This window comes from Athalia rosae, chromosome 8, assembly GCF_917208135.1.
Source record: "Athalia rosae chromosome 8, iyAthRosa1.1, whole genome shotgun sequence".
NCBI lineage: Eukaryota > Metazoa > Arthropoda > Insecta > Hymenoptera > Athaliidae > Athalia > Athalia rosae.
The window spans coordinates 4,986,423-5,001,790 of record NC_064033.1 but is presented as its reverse complement, the minus strand read 5'-3'; the positions used below and the strand labels follow the sequence as shown (position 1 = coordinate 5,001,790).

At 40.0% G+C, this 15,368-nt stretch overlaps 3 protein-coding genes across 3 annotated transcripts in view; 2 read left to right on the top strand and 1 right to left on the bottom strand.

Annotated features, from left to right (window-relative positions):
- Positions 1-3,835, bottom strand: part of LOC105686611 — a 69,229-nt gene extending 65,394 nt beyond the window's left edge. The window contains exon 1 of the mRNA XM_048659743.1: positions 3,524-3,835. The gene's annotated coding sequence lies outside the window, so the exon portion shown is untranslated. The remainder of the gene's footprint in view (positions 1-3,523) is intronic.
- A 234-nt stretch (positions 3,836-4,069) lies between these two features.
- Positions 4,070-8,109, top strand: LOC105686201 (probable methylmalonate-semialdehyde dehydrogenase [acylating], mitochondrial). Its single transcript, XM_012400825.3, has 7 exons — positions 4,070-4,246; positions 5,043-5,127; positions 5,208-5,407; positions 5,500-5,578; positions 5,675-6,042; positions 6,668-7,375; positions 8,002-8,109. The coding sequence occupies exons 1-7, from the start codon at positions 4,214-4,216 to the stop codon at positions 8,101-8,103; spliced, it is 1,575 nt and encodes a 524-aa protein (XP_012256248.2). The 5' UTR covers positions 4,070-4,213; the 3' UTR covers positions 8,104-8,109.
- A 1,597-nt stretch (positions 8,110-9,706) lies between these two features.
- Positions 9,707-14,986, top strand: LOC105686147. The gene is made up of 2 exons (XM_048659903.1): positions 9,707-11,002; positions 12,038-14,986. Exons 1-2 carry the CDS (start codon positions 10,106-10,108, stop codon positions 12,251-12,253), a joined length of 1,113 nt encoding a protein of 370 aa, XP_048515860.1. The 5' UTR covers positions 9,707-10,105; the 3' UTR covers positions 12,254-14,986.
- The last annotated feature ends 382 nt before the right edge of the window (positions 14,987-15,368 follow it).

Below are 15,368 nucleotides of genomic sequence, written 5' to 3'. Positions count from 1 at the left end.
ATAAAACGTGAAAGCGCTGCAACGGCGTTATGTATTAAAAATTTATAAGCGGCTATATGGTTATGTATATATATATATATATATATATATACATATGTATATTTCCTATACGATTTGTATCTTACATGCATCGCATCGCAGCGCAGCGCAGCAGCGGCAGCGGCACCTAGACGTTAAAAACGCACGTGTGGAAGGCGCGTCGCGTATAGTTGGTAGAAGAAAAAAAAAGTATTCAAAAAAAAACGATCGATTCAAAAAAACCAAAAGAACGAAAAGTCGTTTTCAAATAAACAAATAAATAAATAAACAAAAAATAGAAAGAAAGAAAGAAAGAAAGAAGGTGCAAGGAAAAAAAAACGTCAAAGAAACGATTTGGTATGGCGCTGACGACGCGCGACGCATACGATCCTCGCTACTCACCTCTGTTAACTTTTACGCATATACCTATATCTATACATATGTAATTTACGAACACGTACGCACTACATGTACAATGTACATACGTGTATATGTATACATACCGCAGCGCTACGTGAGCGTATTATAGGTATAGCGTGTACAAACGTAAAGACAAAGGCGCAAACTTCTACACCGCGGGAATTAACGTACGTACATAAAACTTATGTACTAAATTAGCTACAAAAATTTTTCAACCTCCTCCTCCTCCCCCCCCCCCCCCCCTCCCCTCGCCCACCTCGGAGCCATCTTCCGTAAATTGATGGACCGCCGGACGAAACGGAGAAAGAACAAAAATTGAATCGAAATTAATCTCGAAAGAAAAATGCAAAGTTCAACGATTGGGAAAAGAAAAAAAGAAAATGTCGACGGTTCGATTAATTATTAGTTTGTTTTCTATTTTTTCGTCCAGACTCGATGCTAATAATCTCTACGGTTTTTATCTCGTTTCGAACCTTTGTTTTTTTTTTTTTTTTACATCGTTTTTGGATTTTTCATCAATTTTCTTTTTGTGTCAAATACATCCCACTGTGTATACCGAATATGCGTTATACAGTCGGTGTGACAATTAATCGGTCGACTGTACGTATGTTACATATATGTACGTATGTATTAATATAAGCATATAGGTACCTAATGTATATACTTTTATGCGTCGTGCTAAAAGCACGTCTCTATGTTAACTTTCGCTTTCGAATGAAGAGAAAAAGTGACGAATAAAGAAAGAGAGGGAAAGAGAGAGAGGAAGAGAGAGAAGAAAGAAAAAAACCAACAACAACAAATTCTATATACACGAGACTTTCTTTCGAATAGAAATTATACGTCCACCGTGTGGGTATACGAGTACACGATACATAGATAAATGTATATGTATTTTGCTGTTGGTTTTTTTTTTTTTTTTGCTCTTCTCTCGCCCTGCATAGTTTCGTACGACCTGCGTTGCAATATTTCATTTGCTCTCGTAGATTTTTCGCCGTTTTTTTTGTTTTTTTCTAGCTGCAAAAAATTTTTTCCAACACCCGCAACACCGCTGTCACCGTCAACGATTTCGCGGGTAGTGAGGTGGGCGGATTCGGGAAAGCAAAAATCGAGATGCGTCCGAAAATTTCTATCGAGCAGCCTAGGCGAGGGACAATCGTATAATAAATGAATTAAGTGTGTACAGACAAAATGGCGGTCCGAACCGAAAATACACACGGTGGTCGTATACGTATGTACCTGTATACATGCGGTTGAATTTTGTTGTTTCTGTTTTTGGTTTTGTTGTTGATTTTTGTTGTTGTTGTTGTTGTTGGAATTACAATCGGCGTACAACGGAGATACAGAACGCGAGCGAGTCGCGTTGTGGTACTATATTTTTCAACCGCCACGAAATGGAAAGTCAATGCGGAGTCCGTACGGTTTTACTTTGCCGTTACAATTGAAAGTAGACACGGTGTACCGCGCATTATATTTATGTACAATGTTTATAGGTACGTACATACGTGAAGGTATATAGGTGATCACGATGTACAGTATAGCTATATATATATATATCTCGACTAATCGCTGCGATATATGGACTAATTCTTTAGATTTTATATCCGCAAGTTATCGGACTTTTTTTTTTTTGGTTCATTTGAGTTCTTTCTTCGATTCTATTATTTTATTTATTTATTCTTTTGCCGTCGACGTACGCGTACCTCACGCACGGGGTCACGATGCGACAATGACGAAAAAGCGAGATATATATATATATATATATATATATATTTTTTTTTTTTCCGTTACCGAACAACGCGGAAGACGGAAAGAAATCGCTCGAAGGTTGAACCAACAATTATAAGTAGACGTCTATAAACACATACGGTATGTACAAGGGTATGTACGTATGTATGCGTACATGTACACGTACTGTACATGTATATGTACATAGATCCGTCGAACGTATACTACAAGGCGAGCTGAAATCTCGATTGTAGCTTTTTCTCTCACATAATCTTTGTTCCGTTCGCATTTCGACAATTGTATCTTCGATTAACGGCCGATAAATGAAAATTTTCGATCCGCCACTCATTTCCTCCTCTTTTCCTCGATTCATCGACGGCACCTATGCGATAAATGTTACGTTTCAACCCGCACCGTAACAATATATATGCATATATATATATATACATATATGCATACGAGTTACGAGTGTATTTTAATTTCTGTTATTTTCTTTCACTTTTATTCCCCCCCCCCCCCCCCCCTCCCCCCGCGGAGTTTTGTAACGTCCCTAAACGGAAATGAAAACGTTCGCGGTACGTGACGGCCGTACGTCGCTATTTGAATATTAAAATAAAGATTCGATATACACGTATGCATATGTACGTATATATACGTAGAATTCGGTTTTACTTCATTCGAATTCTGCTTGACTTTTTTTTTTCTCTCTCGTTATTTCGAGCCTCCGACAAATATATAACGCATACATATATATACCGCGCCTTATAAATCATTATTTTAACTCGCATCCGAAGGAAGAAAACTTTCTACATGTCCTAACCCACGGCGTATAGGTGACACGACTTTCACGGCTATCTCCTTTGCGTACATACATACCTATAGTACATACGTGTATATATTTATATACACCTTATTGAATACACATGTGTGGATATACATACGTACGTACACGCGATACCGCACGTATATTATTTTATTAGGCGGTTATCATCGATGTTTTGAGTGATAAACGGATTCATTGATAAGAAATTTTTCCTGCTCAAGGAATCCAATGATCGTCACGATCGTCCGATCGATCGCCTATTCGATAAATTTCAAAATTTCGGAACGATAAAAATCGGGGAAGAGCGAAGGTGGATTTTTTTTTTTTTTTTTTCAACGAAATCGACTGACTTCGCGTTCGTCGTTTCACGGATGAACTAACCTGACCCGAGGTGAGCGGGCGGGGGTGGGGTGGAGGAGGGAGGGTGGCGCGAATCGACGAACCGCATTCGGTAGCGCCATCTGCGTTAAACTTTAAATAAACAAATAAATATGAATACGTCGGGGGGGGTGAAATTTTACGCCGTCGATAACTTACCCTCTGCAGTACCGGCGAGCTCCGATCAGTGGGGGTGGATTTCTGCTTCGTCGGTAAGGAAGATTCCTAGTTGACCGGTCCGGCTTGGGGATGAAATGTGGAAGGTAGAAAAAAAATGGAAAAAAATTCTCTGAAAAGAGAAAAAAAAACGAGGTTAAGTTTTTTTTATGTCGCCGTTTCAAAAAAAACAAAAACGGATTTATCAAAAAAGAAGAATGTCGTCAAAATGCAAAATCGAAAGTTTTCAATTGTTTGATGATGCGTGAGAACGATTTCAGGCCGTTCGCGAGGTGATATCCCGATCGGTAAGTGGGTGTCGGTGGAGGGAGGGGGGGGGGGGGGGAGTTCTACTGAAATTTCGAAAAACATTCGGTTTCGCGAGAGTCGATAATTTTCGGAAGGGTTCGGAACGCTGAAAAACCGGTCGTGACTCGGCGCTGACACCGTGCACGTAGGGTCGGTGGTAACGAAGATGGGATACATAATTTGACTCGGGTATAACGTCGATTACGCTGACACAAGGTCGCTTTGTAATATCATTTTATCGTGTAACGCGCGCGCGACGACGACTACGACTACGACGACGACGACGTATAATCGGAATTTCACGAACTTCTACGTTCAGTCGGCGATAAACCTCGGTAGGTGATTATTACCACGGTGTTGTATTGTACAGATAATCGGACGACGATGGCGCTATTGGCTAAAATTGCTAAATGCGAGGTACGTGTAAACGTCATTTATTATTTCAATGAGAAACCCTGTGCGTACAACGCGCGTATACCTATAGCCTATTTATAGATTCTTTCAAAACTCGAGATCCGTTTGCCGACCTTGAAGAATACCTTTTTTTTTTTTTTTTTTTTACCCCAGCGAGAAATATATTTAAATTCAAGAACGTTTATACGTGGGGTCATTGCCGCGAGTGTCGGTAAAAGTCGAAGTGCGGAGAAAAAGAAACAAAAAAAAAAGAAAAAAAAAAAAAGAAAAGCCTTTCAAAAAAGCGTTTCACGAATAAAATAAGCTTCAAATACGAATACGGGAAAATTTCATACTTTTTTTTTACATCAATTTTTTGCAAATCACGTTACGAATAAGCCGGTTCGACGTGTGGTAAAAATTTTGCGCTCTTCCCTTTCGATATTTTGTTTTTCATTATTTTTGCTCTTTCTCAAATATATTTCGAACGGCCTTCGAAGCCGAACCCGATCGCCTTCTTTTTTCTCTCTCTTTTGAGAAAAATTTTGAAGAGCGACGAAATTTCGGATTTCTTCGCGTTTTTTTTTTTTTTTTTTCTTGGTCCCTCCATCTCGCGAACGTTATCTGCGGATTCAGTTTTCGACAGAATCAAACAGTTCTTATCGCGCGTAAAACAAACGAATACGAAGATTCAAGGTAGTAAAAATATCCCGTTGTACGCGATAATAACAAAGCCTCTCAAAAAATCCGACGATGATGAATTGTAACGTTTTTTTTTTTTTTTTTTGTTTTTTTTCGTTTTTTTCATTTTTCGTTTCAGCTAAAAAACAGCCGGCGACTCTACGGCTCGACGAGCAATTCCGCGGCGCCGGCCGTGAAAATGTACGTCGATGGAAAATTCGTGGGTGAGTAAAAAATGCGGGCGGGAAGGGGGGGAGAGCGAAAATTGTCGTTTTTTCCGATCGCCGTCGTTGATTCTCAACAGATTCGAAAACCAAGGAATTCGTGGACGTCCACAATCCGGCTACGAACGCGGTGATCTCGAGAACGCCAAAATCGACGCGCGACGAAATGGAGAGCGCGGTGACCGCGGCGAAAAAAGCATTCGAAAAATGGCGTTGGAGCAGCGTGATAACGCGTCAACAAGTGATGTTGAAATACCAGGCACTGATCAGAGCGAACATGGTGAGTAGTCGACGACGAAGACCCGTATACATACATGTATAAGCGCGCTCCCTTAAACGTTGAACACGCGTGTCGAACGATTTTTATTTCAGAAAAGAATCGCCGAAAACATCGTCAAAGAGAACGGGAAAACAATGGTGGACGCCGAGGGAGACGTCCTCCGAGGCCTCCGTGAGTAAACAACAACAACCCCCCCCCCCTAAGAAAAAAAAAACAAAACAAACAAACAAACAAACAAACAAAAAACCCCAAACGAACCCCTCGCAGAGGTAGTGGAGAACTGTTGCGGAATTCCGTCGCTCCTGATGGGCGAGAGTCTGCCGAGCATAGCGACGGACATGGACACGGTGTCCTACCGTCTACCGATCGGTGTCACGGCGGCGGTTTGCCCCTTCAATTTTCCGGCGATGATACCGCTGTGGTCGTTCCCGCTGTCGGTCGCCTGCGGCAACACCGTGGTGATGAAGCCATCGGAGAGGGTGCCCGGCGCCACCATGATACTAGCGGAATTGTTCGCCGAGGCTGGCGCGCCGCCCGGAGTCCTGAACGTCATCCACGGGCAGCACGAGGCCGTCGATTTCGTCTGCGATCATCCGGACATCAAGGCGATATCGTTCGTCGGTTCTGACCAAGCGGTACGACTATAATACCCGCGCGACGTTCCACGATCGTACACGGGGTGTCCCCGAAGTCCGACGCGTCGGCTCGGATGAAACAAAAAAAAAAAAGAAAATGGCCTTTTTTTCTTTGTCGGAAAAAGGTAAAACGTCGTCACGGTGGCGATTTTCGACGACGAATTCAACGGACCTTGCGCATCTCACCTCCGAACTGTGAGATGTTTTCCGTGGATCGAAAAAACACTGTTCACCTCGAAATGACCTTGAAAGTCAACGGCATAGTCGCGGTGGAGATCGAGAAGTTATACCGTTTCCCACACCTTGTTCGAATTCGTTATGACTTTGTAGCGATCTTCGAGGTCAGAGAATTTCCGCGATGTCGCTGCCCGATTCGATGCGAAATTTCTCACTCTGTATCGATTGGCGTGTTGTCGGTTAAAAAATGAAAAAAAACAACAGTCTCGACCTCGAAAACGACCTCGAAGATTGAAAATTCTCTGGGTCCTTTGAATTCGTCGTCAAAAATCGCTTCGTAGTCGACGTTTCGCCTGTTTGTGGAAAAACTTTTCATCCGAGCCGACGTTCGCCCGTCCCTGGACTTCCGGGACACCCTGTAAAACTCACGACGTTCGTTTCGCAATAGGGGAAGTACATCTACGAGCGAGGATCGGCGAAGGGTAAACGGGTCCAGTGCAACCTGGGTGCCAAGAATCACTGCGTCGTGATGCCGGACGCCAACAAGAACAAGACGATCTCGCAAATAGTCGGCGCCGCGTTCGGGGCGGCCGGTCAACGTTGCATGGCGCTGTCCGTGGCTGTATTCGTCGGCGAATCGCGGGATTGGATAGCGGACATCGTGCGCGCCGCGTCCCAGCTGAAGGTGAACGCGGGTCACGTGCCCGGTGCGGATCTGGGCCCGGTGATATCGCCCCAGAGTAAGAAACGAATCGCGGAGTTGGTGCAGTCCGGTATCGATGAGGGCGCCTCGGCCCCCCTGGACGGCAGGGGCGTCAGGGTGGAGGGATTCGAGAACGGGAACTTCGTCGGACCTACGGTCCTCACGGGCGTAAGAACGGACATGCGGTGCTACAGGGAGGAGATATTCGGTCCCGTGCTGCTCTGCGTGACCGCCGACACCCTCGACGAGGCCGTGGAGATCGTCAACTCGAATCCCTACGGGAACGGGACCGCCGTATTCACGACGAACGGCGCCACCGCGCGCAGTTTCACCCACAAAATCGACGTAGGACAGGTCGGCGTCAACGTACCGATACCCGTGCCGCTTCCGATGTTCAGTTTCACCGGGAGCCGAGGGTCGTTTCTGGGGGACAACCACTTTTACGGGAAATATGTGAGTAACATGTGTTCGGGACGGTAGCCGCCATCTTTGATATCGTTGGTCTTCTGTTTTTTTTGTTTTTTTTTCAGTTTTTTTTCGATCCGTGGAATTTAGAGTGAGAAGTTTTTCAGTTTTATTGGAACCGGAAAATTCAGTTTGGAAGATTTTTCGTTTCGTTTTTAACTGGAAATTTAGATTTTTCAAATTTTCAATTTTTCAATTATTCACTTCCAATGAAATTGAAAATTTTTGCGATATAAATTACATGGATTGAAAAAATGGAAAAATGAAAAATGAGAATTTCTCTTTTGCCGATCTCTGGTGCCGAATGTTTGCCAACGGTTCGGCCTCATCGACCGCCATCTTTGAATTTTCTTCTTTTCTTCGTTTTTTCAATCCATGGAATTTGTATTGAGAAGTTTTCCAGTTTTATTGGAACCGAAAAATTCAGTTTGAAAGATTTTTCATTTCGTTTCTAACTGGAAATTTATATTTCTCAATTATTCAATTATTCTCATCCAATAAAATTGAAAATTTTTGCGATAGAAATTACATGGATTGAAAAAATGGAAAAATGGAAAATGAGAATCGACCGCCATCTTTAAATCTTATTATTTTTGTTTTATTTTTCCACTCAGGGACTGAATTTCCTCACCCAGACCAAAACCGTAACTCAACTGTGGCCGTCTTCGGACGCCACCCACGTCACCTCGGCAACCGCCATGCCCACCATGCAATAATTTTGCCAAAAAAAAACGTACAGGTCGACGATTTCGGAAAGGGAAGAGAATTTTGCGACAAAATGGAGAGAGATAGAGAGAGAGAGAGAAGAGAAGAGAGGAGAACGACGACGCGTCCGCTGAATCGGCATAGATCTGCCGAATCGTTGTCCACTTTTTGAAAAAGTAATACTTTTCTCATCCGTCGCGTGGTTTCGTTACATACCAAAGATATATAATTCTGTACATACTGTATATGATGCGTTCAAACGTATACTGTATAAAAAGTCTTCCAGTTCAACGTGATATGTAAAATATATATATATATATATTTTCTATAACAATAAATGTCATTGAAAATAACGATTTTATTTCCTCGTTTTTACTGTTTGTTTTTTTTATTTTTTTTTCCCTGCAAAAATTCTTCTCCGCCATTCCCAATCCCGATCACATATCTACGCGTTTTACGAAACCGGATAGATGACCGGATACATATATTTTTTTTTTTCTTCTCTTTTTCGAAAACAATAACAAAAACATACGTACATGTACGCATGTACGTATACGTCGTACATTCGATGTACATGTATATTAAAACGTCAACAGGATTGATTTGCGCAGTCGCTTTAAATTTTACCAACCCTCCGAGAGATAGACCTACATATGTACACATATATATATATATATGTACAGGGGGATTCGAGTCTGCGCATTTTCCTTCGTAATTTTCACTCGCAATAGGCGGGCGGTTCTCCCTTTTCCCGGATTAATATCATCTATTATAGTCTATACGTACCACCGTACGTTTCTTTCAAACCCGTTGAAAAATAACTATTCGACACGATTTTCACGTAGTGTAATAATAATATCCGAAATAAACAGCGATCACCTTTGCGAAAATATACAAAATAGGATACGATCCGGTGAAATATAGGATATAGAATCGGGGGAAAATTAAGGATAACGCAAAGGACTGAGAACAAAAAAAAATAAATAAATAAATAATCGACAACAAATAAAACACCCGGTATCGTAAATATATATCCTTATTTATTTTTTTTTTCTTTTAATTTTTCTTTAGTTTCTTATTTTCGGTTTTTTTCGTTGCAATTATTTTATTTTATTTTTCTTTTTTTTTTTTCGTGGAACAGAATTTATCCCGGTCTCAGGGATTTTTGCCGGTCCGATTGTGAAGTGGAAAAAAAGAAGAGAATTAATTGAAATAAAACAGATATAAAAGTCAAAAAAATTATTCAGCCGGCGAGGGTGAAAAGTGAATTTTAGCGGTGAGTATTGAGAGAAAATGAAATGGAGAGAATAAAATAGAAATAGGAAAATCACGAATCTGGAAAAACTACATTTTTATTTTCAGTCATTCCCCTTTAAATTTTTAAATATATACAAGTCCTTTTTTTTCCACTCGTTTTATTTTCGCCTCGATTTATACCGGGGTTCGTATCGAACATCGATTCTCGCGTGTATTTCTGTTTTATTTTTATTTCGATTTTATTTCATTTTTTTCTTTCCTTTTTTTCTTCGGTATTCCCAGATTCCATCCCCGTACCGCGTACACACACCAGTGTCGAGCAACGTGAGCCGGTAAAAATTAAATTTTTTCTATTCGCTTATTTGTTATTATACAATTATCATCGTTATTAATCGGTTGCCCTGTCGATGAAAAAAATTATAATAACAACAACAACAATAACAATAATAAATTAGAAAAATCGATATCACGCGGGGCCTTGAATCCCTGCAGTTCGAACGCTCCCCTGTATACATCAATTAATATTTCAAGGACTCTTTACATCGTTACGTTTCTTTTTGTAATTTTTCATCCCTTCGGAGTATCCTAATTTTTCTAACTGGGTCGATAGGGTGGGCGGTGCTAGGAACTAAAAGAAAACTCGATCTACAATGTAAGCAAAATTTGAATCCACAGGTGCTAAAGAAGAGAAAATAAAGAAAACCAAAAGAAAACAAAAAAACCCCGAAGAGAAAGGAAGGATAAGAGAAGGGAAAGATGTACAAAACTGTGCGAAAGGGCGACGCATCCTTGCAGTACACTATACTGCCGCAGACCGACCAGTTCAACGCGGCAGGATTAACCCAACCGACGTTAAAAAACAAGGATAAGGTCGGGGTGAAATGTCTGATGGTTTTACTGGCGGTGGTGGTGATAGGGTCCTGCGTGGCCCTGCCATTTCTGATAGACCCGAACGGCAATAATTTGTTGAAAAGTAGTTCGAAGTTTAGGACGTCGCGGTTGGACGACGCGGCGAACAGGAGTACAAGCGGCGAGACGGTAAGGAGCAACGATTCGACGAGGACGATTGTCAAAATCGCCAACGAGGATCACAGGAAGGTGGCGGATTCGTCGTCGGCTAGCAGGTCGAAGAGCGACAGAAATAAAAAGTGGGAGGACCCCGAGGACGAGGCGAAAATTTCGGAGGGCAGGACGACCGCGTCGTCGTTGGCCTTCGGGGCGGCGAGGACCGAGGAAGACGCCGAGGATTACCCTTCGAAGGACCTTGCAGGACCGCGGGTGGCGACTTCGGCCACCTCGTCGAGCGGACCGGGGTTCGTTTCGAAGACGACGGGCGAGGACGATTCGAGGGGAACGCCGTCCCCGGCGACCTTGAGGAAGGTCGAAAAGGCGGAGGAGGAGGTGGTGTCCTCGGTCACCGAAACGCCGAAGACGTTGCCCAGGGTGACCTTGAAACTACGGGAGAACGAAACGGTGCCGCAGATGTACATGAAGTCCGGCATCGCCTCGTACAAGAAGGGCAACATCACTACCAGCGTACTGGCGCACGGTCTGAGCCTCGAAGGGCTCATATTCAAAACGCCCGAAGGGACTATCAAACCCTGGCCACAGAAATGGCCCTTCGCCGATCCCGCATCTTATTTTCAATGGAAGGTGAGCGCGCCATCCCTTCGTACTGTACGGGGGAAAACGGGGACCGAAAGCGAAAGGGATAACAAGGATTCCTCGAATTTTTCGTCCTTAGTTTTCCACGATTTTTATTTCGGGAAACGAGGACGATGGTTCCACTGCCCATGCGGGGCTTTCAACGCGGAATAGGACGGTTTTGAAAACCTTGTTTTTTTTCTAGATTTTTCCAATTTTTTTTATACTCTTTTAGCTGCACCTATCGGGAAACCGTCTCGAAAATTGTTAAAAAGAGAGAGAGAAGTTTGCGAGGGAAAATTTTCAAACAAAATCCAAATACCGAGATTCTGATGTCTGAAACTCAAAAATCGCGTGCAAATAACTTTGAATTATTATTTTTTTTTTTTATCAACCCAAAGATTTTGCAAAAATAAGAAAAATCAAAAAAACAGTTTCAGTTCGACAATTGTTACAGCGAAGTTATGGGCGAAATTTTTTTTTTTTCTTTCAATTTGATATCTTTGGAACCGTTGATCGAAAAGATCCAAAAATTTGCTAACTTAACGGTTTTCCGATGTGAACTGAAAAGTATGAAAAAAAAATTGGGAAAATCGATAGAGAAAAAAAAAAAAAAAGAAGTTTTTGAAACCGTCCAATTTCGGGTAAAAAAAAAAAGCCCCCCCGTACACTTTGTACCGATGGGTATACGACACAGTCCGTAGAACTTATAATATTGATCATGTTGCGGCAGCGAAAATAAAACATGCATCGCATAGAACGTAATCGATGCGGATATAGAGCGCGATTTTCGCGTGCAAACGTAGATAGCCGAAATTTAATCGGGAGAGAATATTATTTTTTTTTTTCTTTTCTTATTTTGTACAAAAAAACTTTGTCACTTCCCGCAATCGATACGGGCTGACAATGAGTTTTTTTCGGCGTTCGAAACGCGAAAGGCTATTGAAATATTTGAAATTGCAAAATTATTTTGTTAAAATTTGCAATTTTTCCAACGATTTTAACGCCCGAGTATAGATAAGATAAAAGTAATTCATTTTTCAGGGTATCAGACAAGTACCGCGGGTGGTGTACTTCGTGATACTCGGATTCGCCGGATTAGCAACGACCGGGATAATCCTGATGACGTACATCCAATGGCGGACGTCGTCGAGACGTCAGAGAGGAAACCCACAAGTTTTAGAGATAGAGAGTCAAGAGGAGGACGAATCGACTCTCCTGGGTCCCGAAATGGCGACGGAGACGGTGGAAAAGGAGTGAAACGTCCCCCCCCCGCCCGGGCCCTTTCCAAAATTTTCGTTCGTCGCCTTCGTTTGATTCTCATTTCTGTTTTCTTTTTCTATTTTTCCTATTCCAATTTTCATTCTATCAGTTCTGAATTTTTTCTTTTTTTACGGGGCTCTTTTTTGCCCCGCGCAAATTTCGTTCGCATTTAACGCACAGAGCGCTTCGAATTTTCGCTTAATTTTGTAACCCCTTTTGAAAACGAGAAGAAGATAGGAAAAAAAAAAAAAAAAACAAACGGACGATACAGAGAGAAAAAATGATTCAATCGGAGGAAGAGTCGCAAGCCCTGAATAGAAATATTTTTAGGTAGACGTAAAAAAAAAAAGAAGAAAAAGAAAATAAAACCAAAAAACCGCGAGAAATTCGAGAGCGAGACGAATTAAAGGTATAATCAATCGATCGATTAAACGTAATGAGAAAACGGTTATCCATGCTCAACTGTTTTTTTTTACATAGTTTATATTACGACGTAATATAAATTATATGTGAATATTTATATTACACATATACATGGGACTGATTTGTCAAGCTTATAAATCGAAGTCTAGATAATAAATTGAACGCTGACGAACGAATGGAATTAAAAAAAAAATAAATAAATAAAACAAACAAACAAAATGAAGGAATAAGTATAATTACGTAACGAACAATGACAGCAACGACAACGTACGAATAAAAATTCGGTGAACGCGTCAAAATTAATTGACAAAGAGAATGAAACTTGAAAAAAAAAAAACAAAAAAAAAACCGGCTGCAAACACAAAAAAGAATAAAAAGAAAGAGAAAGAGGAGCGCTGGATTTGACGATACAATCTTTACGTACCGTGCGATTCCGGTGAATATGGTCGCGACAAACGGATGCGTCGAAATATTCGAATTCCTCGTTCTACGAGCGATCACGAACCGCGCTGGAGTCGGTTTTTAGCCATAGGCGCGGGCGCTTTGTTTGGATCTACGACCCTTCAAGGTGACGCCCCGCAACAAAGCGTCTACGCCTGTGGCTAAAAGCCGACTCCAGCGCGGTTAGTGATCGCTCGTAGAACGAGGAATTCGAATATTTCGACGCATCCGTTTGTCGCGACCAGTTTCACCGGAATCGCACTGTACACACACACATTGTTATATTCTAGAGATTACGAAATTGTATTCGAAATTGTTTGTAAAGAAATAGCGAGGCTAATATTTCTTTTTATTCATAGTTTTTTTTTTTCCCACGTTTTCGACTATCCGATTCCGTTTTTTGTTTTTTTTTCTAATTTTCTTGTTGAAAAAAAATACGTGATGTACGTTTATTTAATGTCTCGCATCACGATATCTTCTTTTCATTTTTTTTTTTAATACTAGTCGAAGAGAGAAGGAGAAAAGAAGGATGATTAGAGTAAAAAGGAAAAAAAAAAATAGAGAAAAAAAAGCAGAAACAATAGAAAAGAAAATAGAAGAAAAAGATTTACAAAAATTAACATATTCAATGAAAGATTTGGTACAAAAATAAAATGTTCGATCAGTTTTTGCCCACCCCTCTCGCAATAAGTTTGTAGTAAAGGTAGAAGAAGAGCGACAAAGATGATAATATAAAATGAATTCCTATTGAAGAAAAAACTGCGGAGTGATGACAATTGAATAAAAAGAAAGAGAGATCGACAAAGAGAAAGATGAAGAGAAATAGAAGATAAAGAAAATAATTAAATACGGTTTATAGTTTCTATTAAAAATATTATATTTTTTTAAAAAAATAAATAATTTGTTAATTTTTTTACTTTTTCCAGTATAATAATGTATGAGGTAAATGTACGCGACGTACATATCTATTCATACCTCTTATTAGTACATAGGTGTAAAAAAACAAAAAAAAGAAAAGAATATAGATGAAAACTAAATTTGAAAAAAAAAATAAATAAATAAATAAAAACAACACAAACAAACTTATTGTAAATAAATATTCAATGGCGATATATTTGTAAAAATATACGGTGCATTCCACGTCGAAACGGGCCACAATATTTTCAAAATGTATATAATTTTGAACTCGATGTACGTTTTTTTGCTTTGCCAAATTTTTAACGGTCTCGTTTCCGAGACCCTTATTCGGAACGTCGAAAAATTTTTGTCGAGTTAAAAAAATCTCTTGAAAAAAGTGGCCCGTTCGACGTGGAATGTACAGAACGTGAAATCGTATAACTGCGTTTTCCAGTATCTAATTTTTCTCATTTCTCCCGAAATTAATCGAATCGAGAACAGAAACGAACGTTTTTCCGTATTAAAAAAACGAAAGAAAAAATTTCTACGTTAAATGTATTATTAGAACACACCAGAGATTTTTCATCAAGTATATATATATATATATATATACTTTTCTACACATACAACATCCGCGTGTGATTATACATATATGCATATCATTGTGTAACAACATTGATAATCTTATCGCTCAAAAAAAAACGTTTACAAATAACTGACGGAGAAGAAAAAAAAAAAAACTTGAGAAAACAACAACAAAAAAAAACGTCCGTATATTCTGCTGACGTTATAACGAACACGCGATCGAAGAGATCGAACTATCTTTAATAATATGAAAACCAAAGAAAAAAAAAAAAAAAAACTGTAAACCCGAAAAGATAAAAAAAATCCACTATAAAAATGATAATACTAATTTCGACGGTACCGGTTGATGATTATATAAACTACGAACAAAAAATTGATTTTGATAGAAAAAAAAATTTCTACAGACAACTTTGAAAAATAAATCAGAAAAAAAGATTAAATGAACTTCGACCGCCGCACCGAGTTATTATTATTATTCTTTTTATTATGCTGGACAGTTTTTTTTTTTTTTTCTTTCACCTTTTTTCGACTTTCGTGTATCATTTTTTCCCCCGATACGCTTCAATATAATATGTAACAAAAACGAGAAAAGTAACGAAAATGAGAAAAATGAAAAAAAAAAAGGAAAGAAAAGGGAACACCTCTGTTACGTTGTTCGTCGTGCCCTTAGCTAGCTTTAGGTAGGTCAAGAAAAAAATAACAAAAAGAAGAATGAGAAGAAAATACGAAATCACGATTGTTACAATACGTTGTGTAAATAATAATT